Source organism: Cyrtonyx montezumae, unplaced genomic scaffold (assembly GCF_038088225.1).
Source record: "Cyrtonyx montezumae isolate F1298 unplaced genomic scaffold, pur_monq_1.0 scaffold_3, whole genome shotgun sequence".
In the NCBI taxonomy this organism is placed as follows: Eukaryota; Metazoa; Chordata; class Aves; order Galliformes; family Odontophoridae; genus Cyrtonyx; species Cyrtonyx montezumae.
In genome coordinates, this window is record NW_027072034.1 from 89,679,655 (window position 1) to 89,702,252 (window position 22,598).

General features: G+C 38.6%; 1 protein-coding gene across 1 annotated transcript in view; it reads right to left on the reverse strand.

Annotated features, from left to right (window-relative positions):
* Positions 1–20,250: 20,250 nt before the first annotated feature.
* Positions 20,251–22,598, reverse strand: part of FERRY3 (FERRY endosomal RAB5 effector complex subunit 3) — a 30,261-nt gene continuing 27,913 nt past the window's right edge. The window contains exons 13-14 of the mRNA XM_065742321.1: positions 22,384–22,451; positions 20,251–20,839 (exon numbers count right to left, since the gene is read on the reverse strand). Coding sequence (XP_065598393.1) covers positions 20,747–20,839; positions 22,384–22,451 — 161 coding nt within the window. The 3' untranslated portion in view covers positions 20,251–20,746. The remainder of the gene's footprint in view (positions 20,840–22,383; positions 22,452–22,598) is intronic.

Sequence of the window (22,598 nt, forward strand, 5' to 3'; positions counted from 1 at the left end):
AAGAAATCAGAGTATATATGGATGGTTAGTCTCACTGGTGGAGACCAAATACTATTAATTGAGGAATGAATGCATTAGAAAGCTCACAACATAAGGAAACAATCTTTGATTTAACACCTTCTGCCTCAAGGCCCCACCACTCTTTCCCATTACTCCTGTGAGTCACAATTCAGTTGCAGATATGCTAGAGAAATCCTCTTATCTCTTTGGGCAGCCTATGTTGGTTGACTCACAAAATGTGTGGCAGTTCCCCTAACCTTAATGGAATCCCTTAATAAACATGCTTGGAAGGCTAAGAACACACAAGAAAAGGAATATAAAACCAACACTTGCTGGATTGTTCCCTCATTTTAACCATAAAAAAAAAAAATCCCAAAAGGCAACTTGGTATCTTGTTTTGCTTTTCAGAAGACCACCATGGGACCTTGACTGAATGCAGAAAGGCTGACAGCCGACTTTGTTCGTGTTTTGTGACAGAAAAAATTTCAGTTTTGAAAAAATTAGCTATTTGACCATGCTAGAATGCTGAATTGGTTATGTTATGTATTTTGGTTGCAATAGTACTGTTTTGTGTTGTTGTGCGTGTGGGTGGCGATGGATGTCAGTCATTGGATCTGTTAAACTTCAATTTTGAGTTCAGAGTTTTCACAGGTCATCCTGGCTTTCTGGCCACTCCCTGCACATTGATACCATTCTATTTGTCCCTTTTTTATCAAACTGAATATGATTTGCATGCAATTCCTCTATGTTGTTTCCAACTTCCTAATAATGAACTAAGAGACCCACCTAATATCTGTCAGATGTGGTCACAAAAGAAACCCGTCATAAAACCCTTTGCAACATCATGTTACTACTGTTTCTCAATGTCAGAGAGTTGTTGATTGTAACACCAGTTCAGAAGTTCAAATCAAAATATGGTTGTTGGAAAGTGTCTACGTTTTGATAAAAGATGTCTGTTTCTAGGATTACCTCTCTTGTGGTTTATATTGTGAGGAATCCTACACACATTATCCCATGGAAGTTCTATAGACTGTAACAATACTTGAATTGGCCAAACAGGTATATATACCTCTCAGCACTTGAATTACTTTGGAGATGCTCAAATGGAAAATTATATTCATGTTTAACTTCAGAGCAACATGCAGTGTTGCAGTATGGTATAGTGATACCTTCAGTCTCCCTAAATAGTGTGTTCTGTATTGCTAACTTCAGGATGAAGAATTTCTATGGTATTAGAAAACATATTTGTTCCATCTATGGTCCTGGCAAACCACTAAATCATCTTTGAAAATATTACATGGTAAGTCCACATATTGTCAAGTTGGACTAGATATGCTTTTGGAGAGTTAAACTCACAAGCATAAGAAGTACTGAAAATGTCATTGCAAAACCAGTTGGTGCTTGATGTGTTCTTGCTCAAGGAATAGGGTGGATGTGGCATGTTAATTTTCACCTGATTCTGGTTTACCACCCTTCCACAAACACTAGAACTTCTCAGGTGGGGAAAACAGCTGACACATATCAGACTTCTATGTTTTTTGTTGTTGTTGTTGTTGTTGTTTTTGTTAATTGGACCTCTATTATTTATTTATTTTTAATTAGTTGGTATAACTATTGTTAAATATATGTTTGTTCAGCTATTTTCTTCTTCATCATTTCACTTTCTCCCCTCTATTTGTTATATCGTATTCATGTCACCACTCCTGAAGATGAACATTTTGCTACTCATTGATTAATTTGAGCCACCAGGTAGTGCTTGTGTCAAATTGAATGACTAATTATTGTTTAAAAACTGATGATGATGCTAAAGTCATACGTGGAGTCCCCTGCGAGCCTTGTCATCCTAAAGGTGAGTCATCTTCTCTTTTGTATTATTTGTATACTGTTTATATAGAACTACTTAAAATATACCATCCTCTATACTATCTCCTTGTGGAGTACCATCCTTGGGAGTTATTTACCCCACAGTAACCAAATCCGCTTCTGCTGCCTCTCAGAGGCTGAGCCCTTTTTGACTCTAAACCTGAGGCGCAATATCTTGTACTTCGGTCATTTTCCCAAGGAACAAACTTCTCTTCAGTTAAATACATGGACATTATTTCTGTTTTCTCTTATTCAAATTTATGGAGAATATTCATTCAGTAAATAACACAAGCAAGACCAAGAAGAAAAAAAATACAAAACAGAATTGAAGTTCTTTCCTTTTTCAAACTTACCTTGTATTACATGGCCAGTACTGACCAGATCCTCAAGAGTCACTGAAACATCTTTAGATAACGGTCTACATCTTTCTGTCAAAGATGTCAAATATCCCCTGCTATCTTTAGCAACAGTGGGAGTGGGACTAAGCATTACTAAGCCAGAGGGCTGAATTGTTTCACAGGAGTTTATTTCCTCTTTCAAATCACTGTATGAAACTGAGAAACTAACTTCACCCTATTGTCAAGCTCTTGCACAAAACTGTCTAAAATGAATGTCCAGGTATTCCTGTGAGAGGCTGGAAGGGGGATCTGCAGTTTATAGACTCTCTGCCTGTATCAGCCAGTATCCTCTGAGACTTTGTTATCAATCCATCCATTAAAAAAAATCATATTGTTCTGCATTAGCAAAAGTGCAGCAAACAGATTGAAGGAGGTGTTTATTTCCCTTCTGTGAGGCCAAATATGAAACTGACTGTTTTGGGGCTCCACGTTGCAAAGAGAGATGTTAACAACTTGGAGCTTAGCCAGAGAAGGTCCTCTAGAACTGGACTGGAGGATGAGATAGAAGGGCAGGCTTTTGGATCTGGGATTGTTTAGCCTGGAGAAGGCAATGGGGGAAATCTAGGTAAAGTTTCATTATATGAAGGGGAAATTATTTTGTTAGTATGTGAAAAACAGTTTGATGGCATATTTACCACATTCCATTTATAAATGTCCCAACACAGAATGTATGTCTGACACAGTTATTACATTATCATTTTTTAGTGTCCCCTGCCTACAAAATACTGCACCTTGTCCTCTGTCATGTAAGAAGCTTGTGGCATAGCTAAGCACTGATTCTTGATTTCCCAAATGCTACTCCACAACCTATAAACTGTTAACTGATGCCTCTTCACCTACAAATCTCCAACATGAACCTTCTCTCAGAACCATCTTTCTCCTCCATTTATGGAATCAGAATTGTAGATTGCACAGAATTGTAAAAATCCATGGTAATCTCTTACTCTAATGCTATTAGTTTCTGAAAAAACAAACAAACAAACAAAAAAAAACAAATGGTGATGTATCTCAATCCAGTTTTTATTTAAGCATTGTATGATCGTGCATGTATGATTGTGTAGCACAGAGTATCTGGAAAATGCTTTTACTGTGTGAAACATTAAATACTTTGCCAAATGCATCACCAAAATCTATTAAGAAGAAAATTTATTTTCTCCAAAGCATTTGATGCAGAATCCTGCTAGGATATGACAACCTTTTAACAGAAAGAAGTACTTCTCTTTTCTGATAATCACTCACCGTAAGTCACTGTGAAAAGCAAGTGTCAAGGAACAGCATGGGCTAGGTCTGCTCCTTAGCAGAAAATGACCTGAGAGCTGAGGTGAAAAATAATAAGAATAAATCACAAGTATAGCTGGTCAAGTCCTCACCAGCCAGCAACTGTTTCAAAACTGTCAAGGTGGGGAATAGGGCAGACACAGAAATGATGATCAGATCCACTCACAAAACGATGTCATGGTGGCAAGAAGGTCTAGAGTTTAGCAAATAGGTCCATCTGTCCATCAGGATCAGGTCCAGTGATGGCTAGGGAGGTCCACAGTTACAGGACTGAGCAGAGGCCAGGCTGGAAAGTCAGCTCATAATTTTTGGTACAGATCAATGGATTTTATGGCTGAGCTAGAAATGAACTAGGAAAGAATATATGTTGAAACAGCTTATGTAAGAAGTGAACTACTATAGAGCCCTTGGCCATGGATGTGGGAAGAAGTTTTAGGCAAGTCTGGCCAAGACGATCAACTGAGATTAAGTTTTTCGCTCACAGGGTGGTGACACACAGGAACAAGTTGCCCAGAGAGGTTGTGGATGCCCTATCTTGGGAGGCATCCAAGGCAAGGCTGGATGTAGCTCTGGGCAGCCTGGTCTAGGGGTTGTCAACCCTGCACACAGCAGGAGAGTTGAAACTAGATGATCTTTAAGATTCTGTTCAACTGAGGCCACCCTTTAAGACTAATTAATGTCCACAGTCTCTGGCAGCAGACTCCCCTCCCAGTGAGGCATATCCTCACACAGATCTGGGCTCAGGAATGGTTTATTTGTTGAGGGGAGTCAGTGGGTTTTCCACAGCACAGAGCCAGCACAGGGACAGGATACTGGGAAGGGACATGGTAAAAGTGACTTAAGCCTGAGTGGTAATGACAGTAATAGTGGAGTTTGGATTGCATTTGATGAGCTTGAGAGATCAGATGGGCCCAATGGGGAAAATGAAGTTCCCTTAAAGGGCTGGTGGTGTGAGGAGATCAGAGCCCATAGAGAGTCTGCTGTCTTGGGAGAGTTCATAGAGTCAGGGCATCTCCATAGTGCTCAGTTTGGGAAAGCCTAAGCTCAAGCCAGAAAGTCGATTTACTCAGTGATGCTCATCTCTTCAGCTCTCCTGTTGTGATGAAGTGGGAGATGAGATCTGATCCTCACCAAGTAGTGAGGCCATTGAAAGGGCACACCCAGCCTAGTACAGGCAAGACAGGCCAAGACAACCTGGATGTGTATTACTTGCGTGATCTTCTGAGTTTAGTTGTTCCGTGGCAGGCTCAGGGAACCCTTCTGCTTACACAGGGCTTTCCTGCTCTTTGAGAAACTGTACCAGGATCTCTCCTTTGATGTTTTTCTTATCATGGTCTCTAGAAGACAGGCTCTTCAGAGCAGCTGGTGACTCTTAGACTCTTTAGTGCTGTACCAAGTTTTAGTGAGGAGGAAAAATTTCCTAGAAGTCAACTAGGTTAGATTCTATGGGATTTCACAATTTGCCTCTCAACTCTAGTCCAGCTCCTAAGATCAGTGCTGGGATCCTGTGAATAAACTCACAGAGGTTGTACTGAAGACTTAGATTAAATATAAGCAAGCCTGAAATGGCTTCCTACTTTCATTCTGGTGGCATATATAAGCTTGGATAGGAGAGAGGTCAGCCCTTGCTTTCAGACATCACAGAATCACTGAATGGCTGAGATTGGAAGGAACCTCTGGAGGACATCTGGTCCAGAACCTGCTCAAGCTGGGGCACCTAAATCAGGATGTCGTAGACTATGGTCAGGTGACTTCTGAAGATCTCCAAGGATGTATACTCCACAACTTCTCTGGACAAGAAATGCCAGCCTGTCACTTGCTAGTAGATTCACTTTTAAAGAGGTAAAAAATTGTCTAATCTCTAAAATGTTTCACATATCTGTGGTTTAAAATGACGAATTCTTTTTCTTTTCATACAACACAGAAAATATGAAAATATTAAATGAAACTTTGTTTTCTGACAAACTTTCTTGTTCTAAAAAGGAAATACGTGGAAACTTCTGATAAGTAAAATAATTTCAGGTATCACTTTTTCAATGTATTCATCTATATATTATAAGGAAAGTAAATAATTTTTGTTGAGTTTTAATTGAAAACCTATTTTTGTTCATTCAGAAAAGATCTGGCTTTTTTTATGAAACTCTAGAACAATAATCTGCTGCTATTGTAGAAAAATTGAGCTTGCTCAGTAGTTGGGCAGACAGCTGGTAGTAACTTTTCTACAACGTTGTAAACTTTGCTGGTGAGCTATATTTCTGCTCAGTATATTTCCTAATAATTTTTCACTTCAGTATACCTATTTCTGCATGTGTAGACTCCTTCCATGTTTTTGTTTTTTTAATTTCCTCTTGAAGTTGTGGTATCAGAAGGTGGCACACTGGCCCCTGGCAGGCAGTGCACCTATATTTTCCCTGCAGCTCCTAGTGTTTCAAAGTGCGTCACTGGTAGCAGATAAACAGGAAATTGTATATTTTCTGATCACTTGTGGCTCCACTGTTCTATGTGAAATAATGTACTCAGTGGAATAAAGGAAGAAAATGTTTTCTTAACATTCTTTAAAATTTCTGTGTTCAGAAGAAAAAGGCTGCTGCTTTCTGCTCTCCTCAAGGTGCTTTGTGCTGCTAAACATTATTTCCTGACATAGATGTCTTCTGAAACAGCAGGGGGATACATTCAGCCTTTTCATTTTGTGTCTTTTAAAGTGTTTCTTGTGGCATTGTCTTTGATGGATAGGATCGAGCTTTACTTTCTCAAAAACCTTGGCAAATCATCAAGTTAGAAGATTTTGAGAAAAAAATAATTTTCAGTATAATTTACATGCCAGATGTTACCAATAGTAACTCATAAATAACATATCCAAAAGTCAAATACTCTGTTCTATGGCATCTCAGTTAAAATTTTGACTCTCCTGAACAAGGGTGCAAAAGATGCTGACATGCTGAAGGCCTTGAAGCCCAAACCCAGCCCCTGAGGTCCTAGCTACCTTTTCTTCTTGTGACTAGGCTCACGGTACAGAACTCATATCTACTTTTTGATGCCTACCTGTTAAATGACAAAATAGCTACCAAAGTGCAATAATAGTAACTGCCAATAAAAAAAAAATGCAGTAATCAGTCTCAGGAAGCCAGACTCTTTGCAACTGTCTCCAGCACCATAGGTGTTAAGGTAGTGCTGATTTTGGAAAGCACTGCTGCTGCCCTATTCTCTGAAAGTGCTCTGGATTTGCACTGAGGACAGGCAGTTTACCTGTCTCTATCCTTGCCTAAATTTCACATGCCTACACACGAGGAAGCTTTACATCTTGGAGTTGTTGGAAAGTCAGGGAACTGAATCCTTCATATGATTTTTACAGTGATCTCTGCTGGTAAGAGTGAGTTCCGGTGGGAAAGACATTTTCTGCTAGAGCACAGGCCAGGTGTAGTTTCTACCAAGGGATGATAAGAAGGAAGATGCTATTAATTCTGAGTGTGCTTTCCAGTAAAATTCAACTGCATTGTTCACCACTTCAAGACAGTTTTCTCTGTTTGACCTCCTGATTGACCAGATTGAGGTTAATGAATCATGAGGATATCACAGAGGCAGTGGCTATAGAGGATTTTTCCTCTGAAGTTGGACCTGGTTTGATCTGAAAGTTGACTTGTGTCCGCCAGCAGTTCCTTCTACTTAAATATCTGATTTGATGGCCACGATGTTTCCAGGGAATTACCCATTTAACTTGTAGCTTTCTTCAAATAGATAATATTGCCTGCTGTTTCTTACATATTTATTTATTTTTACATCTATTTACTTACTTTTCAGTCTTGCTACCATTGCTGAGCAATTTTTGTTGGCTTCAAAAGGTGTAGTGATTTCTGTTTTCGTGTGTGCTTTTCACAGTGTAACCTGTCAGCTCAGATCATGTCTATCAGGAGTTACTGACAACCCAGGGTCATGAGTATCATGAGGATCATCCCTCTGTACTCAGCTCTGGTGCGGCCGCACCTCGAGTACTGTGTTCAGTTTTGGGCCCCTCACTACAAGAAGGACATTGAGGCCCTGGAGAGTGTTCAGAGAAGGGCAACAAAACTGGTGAGGGGTCTGGAGCACAAGTCTTATGAGGAGCAGCTGAGGGAGCTGGAATTGTTTAGTCTGGAGAAGAGGAGGCTCAGAGGAGACCTTATTGCACTCTACCACTTCCTGAAGGGAGGTTGTGGTGAGGAGGGGGTGGGCCTCTTCTCCCTGATAAATAACAACAGGACGAGAGGGAATGGCCACAAGTTGTGCCGGGGAAGATTTAGATTAGACCTGAGGAAGCATTTCTTTTCTGAAAGAGTGGTCAGGCACTGGAATGGCCTGCCTAGGGAGGTGGTTGAGGCACCATCCCTAGCGCTGTTCAAGAAGCGTTTAGATGAGGTGCTAAGGGATTTGATTTAGTAGTTGGGTAGAGATAGTGATAGGAGGATGGTTGGACTAGATGATCTTGTAGGTCCTTTGTTATACAATCTGACTATCCAGTAAATTCCTTACAATCTTTGATCTCTTCCAGTAGCTGATACTCAAACTTACAAGCCCCTGAGTCCTGCAAGCTCAGTTTCTTTGCTAGTGCTCAGACTTCCTTGCACACATACACAAACACATGCACTACAGATTCTGCCAGTAACTGGACTTAGATGCTGAGTCTTGCCAAGCTGCCCTTGGATCTCTAGACTCCCTTTTGCCCTATGCACAGACATACACAAACAACTGTGTATGCCTCTAAATTAGTTGATGCAGACCAATTGCCTCTCAAGTAGCTGAGTCCCAGACACTACTGTCTCCCCCGCAGCTGACTCTCAGATGCTCTGATTGCTGATGGCTACACAAATACCTGGCTCTCTTTATTTATTTGTTCCTTGGCAGAGAAGTCCTACTTCTGTACATATTTGCTTGTACATAGTACTGTATCAATCTCTTTGACATGGGAACTCAGATTTCAGCCCACTCTTATCCTATTTGTGGCTAGTCCATTGTGACACAAACAAGTGCACACACTGATGTACCTACCTGCACAGTAAGTATTCTCTCCATCTACCCAGTTGCTGGCACCTCAGACTCAGTCATTTTTACCCAGGAGCCCCTTGCCAGCAGCTGGTTTTAGACCTCCATGCACACACATCCACATGGAATAGAGCCCCTCGCTCAGGAAAATAGGAACAGAGTTAAATAACAAGAGAGAAGACAATATGGTGTGTAGGTGCTGGGAATGAACTAATGAGTGTACTGAACACTAACCTGTTTATAAGCAACTGGCCCCCTTTTTCTCCTTATCCGTTTTTCCATACTTTTTCCTCTGTAATCCACCCTCATCCCCCTTTTCCGCATCTATTTTCCTTCCTCTAAACATCCCATATTTTGACCTGAACAATCCCCAACTTTCCCACTGAGTCCCATATCCATGGTAGGCAATAACCCCACTGCATCTGTAATGTGATGTGGAAAGAGCCACAGTAACTGGCTCATCTGGTGGACCTCGCATCCAGACAAAGATGCTGATCATCCTCATTAGTAAATGCCTACTTCTCATTAAATAAATATAGGGAGAAGAAAAACTCAAAAATGCCTACTTGTAGCAAATTATTCCGTGCTGTCAATCAAAAATAAAATGTGTTCATCTAAAATTTGACATACAGAGATAAAGAATCAATATTAAGGAAACTTTCTTCCTTCAAACTTGTTTTATGTGAATGCCCCTAATCAACTCTGTACATCTCAAATGCTTTTTTTTTTCCAAATTAACACATTCCCTTTAATTGTAATACAGGTTTGAGATCATATTATCATAGAAATGTTAGTTGGAAGGACCTCTGGAAGTTACATAGTTTAACCCTCCACTTGGAATGAGTGTTGCCAGGTATAGAAAAGATCAAGCTGTGGCTGACCTTCATACTGTATTTCCAGCCATAGAGAGAGACCCAACTGATCTAATGTATGAAGATCACTATAGAGCTAAGAATAATTCTTTGACTAGGGTGCTCTTTTGAATAAAATGGATGGTGTCTGACCTTCTGCAATGGATTTTTTTTTCTTTTTTTTTCTCTTTCTCCTTTTTTCCTTTTTTTTTTAAACTGCACTTTAAATATTCAGAAATTTCCCTTCTGCGAAGAAAACTTGTGAAAACTTGAATAGCAACTGAACAGCATAACTAAAGTGAATGAAGCGTGGAAGAATCTATTGTTTTGTTTGATTTTTCATGAAATTTACATTACCTACACCAATATACTATCCAAGGGAGATTTGGGAATTATATGCTAGAATGGTGAGGAGCTGTATATATATATAATCACTGGAAAACCATACGTCTATTGGAGCTTTAACTATGTTTTGGCATTAATCTGGCACTCTTTTGCTTTATATCTCAGTTTTGCAAGGATGAGGTTCATAACCCATGGTTTTCAAATGAAATTGAAAGGAGAAATGTTAGCAAATGATGCCTTGAGACACTAGTGACACTGAGAAAATGAGTCGGAAAATGAGGCCCAGACTAGATTTTGAGCTGTTAGATCTGGCTGCTGTATACATTTTCTACCTTTTCTTTAGAACAGTTAAAACTATTTGATGTCATAGAATCACAGAATCGTATAAGTTGAAAGAGATCTCCAGGTATCATCAAGTCCAATCCTTGTGCTAAAGTAAGTTCCTCAGAGTACATTGCAAAGGAAAGTGCCCAGATGGCTTTTGAATATCTCCAGAGAAGACTCCATAATCTCCCTGGGCAGCTTGTTCCTGTGATCTGTCACTCTCACAGAAAAGAAGTTCTTCCAGTTTCTGCTTGTTTCCCTTTGTTCTATTTCACACCACCAAAAAGAGTCCATCCCCATCCACCCCAACAATCCACCCAACTGTCACACTTTAGATATTTCTAAACAATGTTGAGATCCCCTCTCAGCCTTATCTTCTATCAGAGATACTCCAGGTCCTCCGCTGGATTTTCTCTAGAAGATCCCTGTCCTTTTTGAACTGAGGAGCCCAGAACTGAACATAGTGTTATAGATGTAGTCTCACCAGGGCAGAGTAGAGGGGAAGGATTACCTCCCTTGACCTGCTGGCTACACTTACATATTTCACACTCATTCATCTTTTAAACCACAGCATATTTCTAGAGTTAAAGGGGAATTAAGACCTGGCCCCATTGAAAGTAATACAAAAATATCCACAAAATTCAGCAGTGCTGGGATTTAGAATTACCATATCATAAAAAGCCCTGAATTTGGCTTAAACATGTGGCTGAATGGAGGAGACTAAGTGCAAAATCATCTTGTTTAATGGTATTCAACAAAACACCATCATTTAAAAGCTTTGTGCTTTAAATTTTTGATTTCTGTGATTTCTGTGTAAATGGCCTTTAGAGAGGAAAGAAGCTTAAACAGATTCTGTAGGAACTATCTGTTACAAGTTTTCTCATTCATCATATTGAAAGCCTTTCCTTAGCATTGTTTTCAATCATCCTTTTGAACACAGTGTTTTATTTTTATAAGTATTATTCTGTTGATCAGCAAATAATTTTCTTACCTTCACAAGGTTTTTCTATTTTGGAGGGCATGTTGTTTTTCTTGTATGTCAGAATTAACACATGCTCATAAACTGAACTGTAGTTAAGCTGGTAGCTCAGAGTTAACAGTCATAGCAGAGCAACTGAGCAATTCAAGTCCAAATCTTGCAGTTTTCAAGGGGTGAGAGAATGGCTGTTATAATATGTTGATCTGACTGGAAGCCTCTTGAAAAGGTCTTGTAAAGCACTGAGTGAGTATGTTGGTGTTCTGTAGTATGTAATGGAGTTTACCATGATAGAACACAATGTCCACACGATTTAAAATAATCTTAACATGTCTAGAGCCTGATAATGTTCCCAGGCAGAAAAGTTTTTCTCAACTACTTCTTGTCTTTCCGTAATCTGCCCTAAGATTACATAGTGTATAGAATGTAGTTACAGTGCCAAACCCTTAAATCTGCTGCCTGTCTTCTGAGTGACTGTCTACCATATATAAATCTTTCAATCAGTTGAGTCCTTCAGTTTTACTATTGACTTGGTAGAATAAATTGTTCTAGCCAATGCCAGGTTATTTTAGAAGGACTAGATAATCTGATACATAGAGTTTCACTTTCCTGGGTGTTTCCTGACAAAAAACAAAAACTTGTGGTAACTGGGTCATAAAATTTTGTTTTCTATACTGCCATGGTCACTTGCGTGCCATGAGCTAATCATACTGAGAACTGGACACTCTGGAGAGTTGGGCAAAGAGGAACTGTATAAGACTCAACAAGTGCAAGTGAAGCATCCTACACCTGGAAATGAATAACTGAGTACAGGTTAAGGGCTGGCCTGCTGGAAAGGAGTTCTGCAGAGAAGTACCTGGGATGGACAACAGGTTGATCAGAATGTGCCCTTGTGGTCAAGAAGGCCAATTTCATCCTAGAGAATGATAGAAAGAACACGTCCAGAAGGTTGAGGGAGGCTCTCCTCACCTCTAATCCACACTTGTGAGGCGCCACATCTGTAATACTGCATCCAGTTCTTGGATCTTCAGATGAAGAAAGGGAAATCTTAGAGAGTCTAGTGAGAGCTATGAAGATGATCAGAGGCCTGCAGCATCTCCCTTATGAGGAGGTTGAGAGACTTGGATTGTTTAGCCTGGTGATGAGAAAACAGAGAGACCTTACCAACGCTTATAAATATTTACAGGGCAGGTGTCAAGTGGATGGAACCAGGTTCTTTTCAGTGGTGCCCAACAAGAGGGAAGAAGGGCACAAACTGGAACATAGGGCATTCCACTAAAACATGGGAGAAAATTTAGTGGCAGAGGAATAGAACAAGCTGCCCAGAGTGCAGCTTGGAGTATGGAGTACTCAGTATGGAGTCTCCTTATCTGCAGATAATCAAAACCTGCCTGGACACTTCCCTTTGTCTTACTCTAGGGAACCTGCTTTATTAAGGGCTTGGACTAGATGATCTCCAAAGCTTCTTTCTAATCACTACAATTTTGTGATTCTGAGTGGAGTGCTACACACATCACTTAGCTTTGCCTGCACATCATCTTTGATGGGATTCATGATAACTGCCAGCTACCAAATGTCTTACAGGCAGTAGGTACTCAAGACTGTCTATCTTGAGGACTGTGCGTAGTGCTCATTATTAAATGCAGACCTGAAGAATCAGCGGATCAGATGTGCACAGCAACTTCCATCTGCTGAAAAAGATCAGAAATTGACAGTGCACCAAAGAAAGTAAAATATTGTTTAGTATTATTCAGCACTTCCCTATTATTTTATATTTATATTATATATTATATATTTATATTATATTATCTTATATTTATATCATTTTATTATATATTTATATTATTTTATATTTATATTATATATTTATATTATTATTTTGAAGGTTTAGAAATCAAGTGAAACTTGCAGAGGTGCGGCAATCGCCAAAAATATTTTTATCTGCAGTTTGTATCTCTTACCAAGAAGGCTCCATAAAGAAGAAGCTGAGCAGGCTACTTATCAACAGAAGAGTGGTGTGTAGTATTTTGCATTTAGTAACAACAGCTTGCAGGACTTACCCATGATTTATGGACTGCTTGAAAGAAAGAACCACTTCCATGGACAAGAAGAATTACCCAAAATGGCTAAAAATATATCCAAAACAACAACCGGTTGTCAAACAGTGGTTTTCAAAAATCTCATCAACAGAAGCATTCACATACTGTTATGTAGCTCGTTAAGCTTGAGGGAAAGCTCATGTCATTGACCTTCTGCAATTTCCACTGTTCATTGGTGAACAAGGAAAGATTTATGTCCCAAAAAAAGGTGGCTTAGTTGGCTTGTGCTGGTAGGGATTTTGCTGTGGAAATAGTCATGCAGAAGAGTGATAATATGGATGCACACAAGCAGTGGCTGAAGAAGGCAGGCCCCTGTTTGTGGAGTGATGCTATTTCTGCCTGGATTTAAAACTGTTCTTTGGAACAAAGTTGAAACAGTCACTATAAATTACTTGTATGAATGAGTACAGAGCATTTTGGAGAATTATAATTTATGCTGGGCAGATGCTGTTATGGTTCAGTTTAAGGCACTTAAAATAAGACTTTTGGGAGACTACCAAACCAGCTTCAAGTCTGTTAACTACTCAGTTCAAGACACTAAATTTATATGTACAGGCTCCACTACTGTGAGGAGAACAGTTCTGGAACTCCAATTGAAACCACTAGGTTTCAAAGATGTTCTGATGATATTTAACATTGCTGCAAATGAAGCAATGTACATTAGGAAAGAGATGATAATGCCATGTAACATACGACTCTCCTTGTTCAGACCTGAATAAATTCTAATAAAGGATTTACTACCCAACACTTTGTCTTTCACAGTAAAAACATCTTGAAGGGATGGGGGAATTTTTCATGGTAAGCTGACTTGTGTGCATTTGAAACTGGTCAGCATATCAAGCCAACTTGGAAAAAAAAGACTGTCTGTCTGGTTCCAGATGATCATGCATGTCCTTCCCAAAGACAGAACAGTAGGAGGGAGAAATCAATCAATTACTGGATTGATTCTCTGCTGAGAAATTGGACAGGAAGACATGAAGCCCTATTTTGGTCTCCACTAGGCAGCTTTAGAGTGCTTTATAAAACAATAGCAAAGCTGTAACCTCATGTTATTTTGTGAATTACACAGGGGATGTCCCTCCATTCACAGAGAACTGCTTACACATTATGAGACTGATTTCTAAGCTTTTTAGAAATAATGCTTCCACAACTTCTACATATTTTACTTTGCTCAGTTTTATCTCTGTACATTAAGTTAAAACCCTTCTTGGAACATGCAGTAGAAAACTGCCTCCTGCTTAATCTTTAAAGATTAGGAAGAATATAAAAATCTGGAAGATTCTAGAAGACATCAGTGGCTTTTCTGACAAGTTAACATATGATCCATTAGTCTGCTTTGATTTCATTTACTGTTTAAAAAAGCTTTTAAGATTTAAAAAGCTGCTAGCTTTTTTTTTTCTTTCTTTTCTGTTACAGATAATATTTCATTAGCTACTCATATTTATATGCATGCATTACAAATACGACAAAATAACTTTATCCTGTTCTGTGGCTTTTTTTCCTTTACAGGTGCAAAAACTTTTCCACACTGGAGAATATTACCCAGTCTTTCCTCAAAAGCATCTAATATTGGTCGATAGCATTGTTTCTCACCTACTCTGAAATCTGAGAAACTGCTAAGACAAGATCCTGCATTGCGTACATTTGTCTGTAGTGCATCTCCCATTGAAAAAAAAAATCACAGTGAAGAAAGTGCCCAGAGGAAGGTTTGCTTGCTATAGTTATCTCATCATTACCCTTAAGATGCACTTGAATTGTTAGAGTAACAAGGTCGAACTTACTAGACCTACTTTACATCTTATGTTGACTAGATTCAATGGCTTTTATATTTTAAAGCCCTTATGGTGAATGACGTTTTTTATTACTACTATTGCTATTGCAGCAGATCTGTGAATGGAAATAATAAACTGTGAATCACTTGTATTTTCCTAGATTCAGGACTAATCTCCAGGAACTAATCTTTAAAAGAGCTTTACAGTTTTCTTACGGGCTCCTCTGTAGCCTGAAGTCACCAGAGCAGCATGGACTGTGCAAAGAAAGAAGTTACTGCATTCCAAATGGGAAATGAAAGTTTGTAATTCTGCTGTCCATGTTTAGCTGCTTCTCATGTACAGAAATGTTTGGGAATGTAAATTTTATCAGGAACTTAAAAGATCTGCTTTTAGGTATTCATAAACTAACCTTCATTTAAAGAATTACAAGCACACAGGCAAATCAACTGGCTATGTCTGAGCTCAGTCAGATTATCAATTAGGTTGTCTTCATTAGACATGCTCTGACTCTAGTTATGTGCTGAGTTTTTAATGTAGATCTTGACAAACACTATCAATGTATAGTTTCCCAATAAGTATAGGAGGAAATCTGATTCTTGCTTAACTTGTCAATTTGTTTTTCTCCATATGGAGATGCTCTTCTACAGACTTATTCACTTAAAGAATATTGATGAAGGTAGCCCATGGAGGTAGTCTTCAAGCATAGCATATTTTACATGGATACTTAGTTTATCATTGTCTTGCTTTTTCTGACTGACAGGAATGATTTTTGAATGCAGCTCATCATGATGCATGCTTGCTTTGCTCCACCTACTTCTGAACTCTGCGGTAAGTTTACAATTTCATGTTTAAACACAATTTTAGCATAATGTCAAGCCCTTGCACTTACACAAGCAGAAACAAACTTGTTTGTAATTGCACTTAACAACACAATCTTCTAATTTTGTGGTCCCACGGGACTGCAATTTTGTGGTTGCTACTGAAACCTACCACATCCAGTATGCAGGATGAAGTAACAAGTTTATTTTTGTACAACACTGATGGTCATCCTGATACCACAATGAAGAAAAGATACAAGAAGAAGGTAGACATTTTTTTACATTTCTGACTTGGCCTGAATACCAGGTAGTAGCATTTGGGTACAGAAGAAATAAATATAGAAGAAATAGTACTAATTGTGGCTTTTAAGACCAATTCTCAAAAATATTGTACAAAGATAAATTAAAACATTTCTCAAACAAGGGGAAAAATGAGGCATAGAACAAAAGAACTGATCAGCTTTGTGCTCACATAGCTCACTCACATGCTCACAGTCCTAGGTTAGCTGTAATTTCACAGAATCACACACAGGATCACAGAATTGTAGAGGTTGGAAGGGACCACTAGAGATCGTCTAGTCCAACCCCCTGCCAAAGCAGCTCCCTAGCCCAGGTTGCACAGGTAGGCATGCAGGCGGGTCTTGAATGTCTCCAGAGAAGGAGACTCCACCACTTCTCTGTGCAGCCTGTGCCAGTGCTCTGTTACCTGCACTGTGGAGAAGTTTCCATGCACATTTATACAGAACTTCCTATGCTTCAGTTTGTGTCCGTTTCCCTGTGTTCTATAACCATACATTGCTGAGAAGAGTCGAGCTTCATTTCTTTGCCTCCAGCACCTTAGATGTTAATTGACGTGGATCAGACCTCCTCTGAGTCTTCTTTTTTCAAGGCTGAACAGACCCAGGACTCAGCCTTTCCTCATGACGGAGGTATTCTAGGCCCTTTATCATCATTGTGGGCCTGCGCTGGCCTCTTTCCAGGAGATCCGTGTCTCTTTTGTACCAGGGAGCCCAAAATTGGACACAGTACTCCAGATGAGGCCTCACCAGGGCAGAGTAGAGCAGTAGGATCACCTCCCTCAACCCACTGGCCACACTCTTCTTAACGCATCCCAGGACCCATTGGTCATCTTGGCCAGCAGGGCACACTGCTGGCTCATGGTCAACCTGTCATCCACCAGGACACCCAGGTCCCTCTCCTCAGAGCTCCACTCCAGCAGGTCATCCCCCAGCCTGCACCAGTGCATGCGGTTATTCCTCCCTAGGTGCAAGATTCTACACTTGCTCTTGTTAAACCTCATCTGGTTCCTCCCTGCCCAGCTCTCCAGCCTGTCCAGGTCTCACTGAATGGCAGCACAGTCTTCCAGTGTGTCAGACATTCCTCCTATCTTTGTCTCATCAACAAACTTGCTGAGGGTGGACTCTGTTCCCTCACTGAGGTCATTGATGAAGATGTTGAACAGGGCTCTGCGCCAATGATCATAACCCTCTGAGTTCTGCCAGTTCTGAACCCATCCCACCATCCACTTTTCTTGCTGTAGGGAAATTTATGTAACAATGAAAAGTGTTTTCTCAGTGTGAAGCTTTTGGATAATTCCTGCAATTGATAGATTTAACAAGCCTTATTTTCTCTTACTTTCCATTCATTCCTTTATTCCTTTACTTATTTATTTCACAAAACATACATTTTAAATTTGTCTCACTCTGGTTTCAGTCTTGGCATCATCTTATTTTCCAAAATTACTTTTCTGTCAAAATTGCTACACCAAAATTCCATGTAGGCAATTAGGAAAAAAAAATATCCTTCGAGATTTCTGATTGTATCTTTCAACCTGAAGAAACCAAGTCCTGCTGGCACATGGGGTTATTTATATAAAAGGTTATTAAAGAGAATGCTCAGAAATGACCAAATTAATTGCAATTGTTACAATAATATTTTTAAACAGTGCTACATAGATTTTTCCATGCATCGTTTCTCTAGTTGCTGCACCATGGTGGGTTGTAGAATGTACTCAATTTGAGGATCACCTCCCTTGACCTGCTTGGCCACGCTTTTTTTAATGCACCCCATGATCCCATTGGCCTTCCTGGCCACTAGGGCACACTGCTGGCTCATGGCTGGCCTGTCGCAAACCAGGTGACAAATTTCCTCCTTTTAGTTATATTCTCTCTCCATAACTGCCTTTGGCGGCTTTGCTCACCTCTCATACAATGGCAAAAGTTGTAAAATTACATATTGCAGTTGTTATTCCAGTTTAATTAACTTATGTTCTACCATATAGAGTGAACTATTGTAGACGGAAAGATCCAATTTCTTATCTCCCTAGAGCAGCAACAACTCCCAGCAGTGAAACTGCTGGCATTACAATAGTGCAAAAACATTCTGGTGAGAACTACGTCTATAAATCTGTTCTTTCTCTTCATAGCATGAACAACTTATTTAATGCAAGCCTAGCCACATGCACAATTCAAGACATTTTTAAGCTATTCAATAGTGTTATTCTTTTAAGGAATGCTGATGTACATACGCTAACAGAAAATTTGGCTCTCTTTTCCTCTTAATATCAAACAGTTTCTTGTGGACCAAATAGGATTTCTCACATGGCTGTATTTAAATTGCTGTTTGTGGTACTACTGGCCTGTACAGCTGCCAGTGCAGATTGATCAGAAATGACATTTTAGGTAATCTAAGTTCTGTATTCTGTTTTTCTACAACAAAGGAGAGCTAAAGACAGCTGTTAATACTACTTTCTGAGAACACACACACCAACAGGAGAAATAATAGATTTATCAAGAATTCTGTTGACAAATTTTGGCAGGTCAATTCAATGTTTAAAAGGTATAATCTTCCATACAATTTTAAGCATAACTAATTAATTAGTTTCCTTGCATAACCTCTACTATTTTGCCTTTCCAAAACCTCACCACAAGATCCTGTTCTTTTTCTTAATCAAAGACCAGTTGGTTATTAGAGTGAATTTTACGTATACACCACTGATACAGAAATCCCACAGCTTCAAAAAATTAAAAGTTTATCACAGAAGGTAAATTTTTTCTTCAAAAAATTCTTGCATTTTTACAGCAAAAATTTCCAAATTAAGTAGCATGTCTTAGAATTTTGTTAAAGTAAAAGGAGAACATGGATGCGGTTTTTATTAGTAAAAGCCAGATGATTTGCTCAAGGATTTTTGGTGTTCCATGGGTTATTTGCTGGTAGATAAACAAATAGGAGAGAAGAAAAAAAAAAAAAAGCACCCAATTCCACAACCCAGACCTCTTTTATAACACAGAGTAAGTCTTACAAATGATAAAAATAAAGAAATAATATTCTCCTACCAAATCTTTCAGAAACAGAATTGTGGTTAAAGCACTTCCTTTTCTTGTACTGGAGTTTGATTTCAGCTTCCAACCAGCAATGTAAAATGAGCTTTAATAGGACTGATAAAAATTCTTAAATAAATGTACCTCCTTATTTTCCAGAAAAGCAAATTAATTCATTACTTGCATGACACTTTTTTAGAAGCTGCTGGCACAGCAAAAGAAATCATTTGATAGCTCAGCAATAGGTATCTGATGGGAGACTTCTGAACAGCATGAAGGATTCAATAAAAATACTAAGCTAAGAGTTTGTTACTTACATAGTGAATTTATAAATATTGTGAACTTATTTCTATCACTTTATTTCTATTATAATTCTAAATTGTAACTTCCTTAGAACAAAATTTTACATTCTTCACATTTACTAAACTAAGTAAGATAATAAGTCACACTAAAAAGATATAATTTCAAATTGATTTGTAATTTTCAAATACAGAATCTGGCAACCCATATAAAGATTACCTATTCAAGGCGAGCTCTGCCAGGATTTCCAGTTCCTTCTATAGAACAGATCTGTGGACTGAGACCTGAGACCTCTGAGACCTCAGCTGCTTTCTTGTGATGCTAACTCCTCTTGGAACACCGTAAATACCAGCTTCAGACAGGGCTTTCCCTATGCCTCGTCTCTACATTTAAGAAATGTTTCCAGTCACCAGTGTTCATAAACAAGTCAAAAAAGCTTTAGTGTCCAAGACGAGGTAAAAGCAGCTTTTCCAGCTTCCCATCAGGGGAGGTAGGAGGTTATGAGATTGTTTAATTTTTAGGTAAAACTTGAATCCTGTCAGAAATAAAGAAATGTCATGCAAACATCCTGAGCTGTCTCCCTGTCATTTCCAAACCGATTGTTTAGTGACAAAACAGTAATACGCAGCAAAATATACTTGTGCAATAGATTCCAGAATGCTGTTGTGTTATCACTAAGCTGAGTGACAGACGTGAGATGTGATTTCTTTAAAGAGAGCAAAAAGATGATATACAATAAAATAAGTGATAATTAAAAATATATATATTCAAATTATAGTTACATTAATTTGATTACTTTTTAATAATTCCAGTGATTTACAAAATGCAACATGTTAAAGAGTTCTTTCATATTTTTCATTTTATAATTGTTAAGTGCTGAAATAAAGCAGTAATACATTTTATTTTGTGGTCACCTTGGAAAGATGACTCTGACAAATGATATCAAAATTATTCAAAGAAGATACCTGACATTTCTTTCCTCCTTTAACTATCACTGAGCAAATTCAGAAAGTGTTTTTAAAATGAAACAACTTGAGTCACCTGTTTTGCCCAGAAGATCCTTCTTCTTCCGTAAGTTCTTATTCCTACTATTTGACTATGAAAATCATTTCTGTGGATTCTGTAAGACACGCTGCATTTAATGTCTTTCAGAAAAAACATAAGGAATTCAACGATTATGTGTGCTGACAAAGAATGAGAGGTAAAAATGAAATGTTAACATTCAAGTACAGTTAGCATTTTATCTTCTATTCCAATAACATTATTCTTGAAATTGCAACAAATACCGATTCAGAATCACCAGGCTTCAGAAAAAAGACATTCCAGTACTGATATTCCAGAGCCTCTTCTTCTGCCAACAGGATAAATCCTGCTGTTGCACAAAATTCAGTGCTTAGAGGTTAGAGTTAATGTAGAAGATACTCGGAAGATTTGGGGGAGCATGTTACTCAGCTGATAAAACAATTCTTCAGAAATTGCCTGGAAAAAAAAAAACCAAGAAAAAATAAACTAGTGTCATGGTTTTATGATTTTTGGTACTGGTATTCCACATCATAGCTCCAGCTCCGTGGATCATCGATAGTTCCAGGTATACCTGTCTCAGAAGAGAAGAAGAATTACATACCCTAGAGGACTTTGCGATGCTTTGCGTTCTTACGTGTTTACGCCCAGAGGGAAAGATAAAAACTGTCTGCGGTCACGGGACATTCTCTTTCCTTTGGGATGGACTCAGCAGTGGGTGCTCGCTGCTGTCTCGCCTTCAGCATTAGCATAAGGCCTTCGGTTTATCGGACACTCTCTCTTGCTCATTTTATTTGATTTATTAGCTTTAATTCCAATTATATTGTATTATATTGTGTTATTTTGCTTTCTGATATCTATGTAGTAAATTAGCTTTCCTCCTCAGATCGTTGCCGCTGTTTTGTTCCTAGGCCCATCTCCCTTCTCCCTTTCCCCCTTCCCCTTTCCTGGGGCGTGGTTCCGTGGGTCCCCCACACCAATCATCACGGAACCAGGCCAAACCTGCCTGTAAACCGTTTACAACTAGTAAGCTTTTTTTTTTTTTGCTGTACTTTAGAAGAATTGAATCTCTCTAAACTTTATTTCTTTACATTTAAAAGTATCATTTTTCATAAGGTCAAGATCTTTTTTACATAATGCATGCTATTATTCAATTTAGTTCAATCAAAAGATCGACCAAAATAGTGTTTGTGTATTTATGTGTTCCCAGTAGATTTCTTGTTCCAAGTACTTCTGTCTAGAAGAATGAGACTAGTGCTCTTTCTTATATACAGGACTCCTGCTCCCTGAATTCCAGAATTCTATTCAGCTTCATTTATTTTTGGCTTTCTCCTTGTTCGTAAGTTTATTATTTTGTGAACAAAGTCATGTCATTTCTTTCCTAGCATAACACTGATTTTTTAGACAACTTCCAGCACCACTTCTCATAACAAAAACAAAACACAGAAAACCACCACCACCAAAACCAAAACAAAACAAAATCTCAGTGTTTATCACAGTTGGAAAGATTCCTGTTTTTGAAAATGAGTATAAGCCCCAAATTCATTCATTTAGGAATCTTTATTACAATTAACTTCAAACATATAGTGTAACAATTTTGTGGAAGCATGACTGAACTCTCTTCACTGCAATTTTACAAGATATTCAACAATAAGACTAACAAAAGCCTAACGTTATTATAATGCAATGTTCATCTCATCTCTTCAGAGAAAACAAGAGCAAAAAGTATCCTTTTCAAAGGTTAAATATTCATTGTTTGTCAAGACAAGCTTCCCAGTTTGAATTCTTAGTACTCCCAGAGTATTCTAAAGGATACCACAAAATATAAAACCCTTTTATTCCTACTTTGTGAGCAAGGAATCAAAACAACAGTGACTTGCTTAAGCTCAAACAAACAAACAAAAAAAACCCAACAGGACACAGGAAGGAGATCAAACCTAGGTATACTGACATTTAACTTCTTGCTTCAGTAGTCTCCTAGATACAAACTTAGTTTAACATACCTGTGGTACCAAGAATTGTACAGTCCGAGAAATTCCTCCATCCCATGAGGCCATTTCCATCATGAAACCTAGAAAACAACAGTCATATTACATGGATTACTTATATGATCTTCCATCCCACTCTTACCTAGCAATAAAGAGGTTAGGAGGAAGTTTTCGTACACTGTCAGGATTTTAACTGTTTTAACTATTGCCATTATTTGTAACATTCAAAT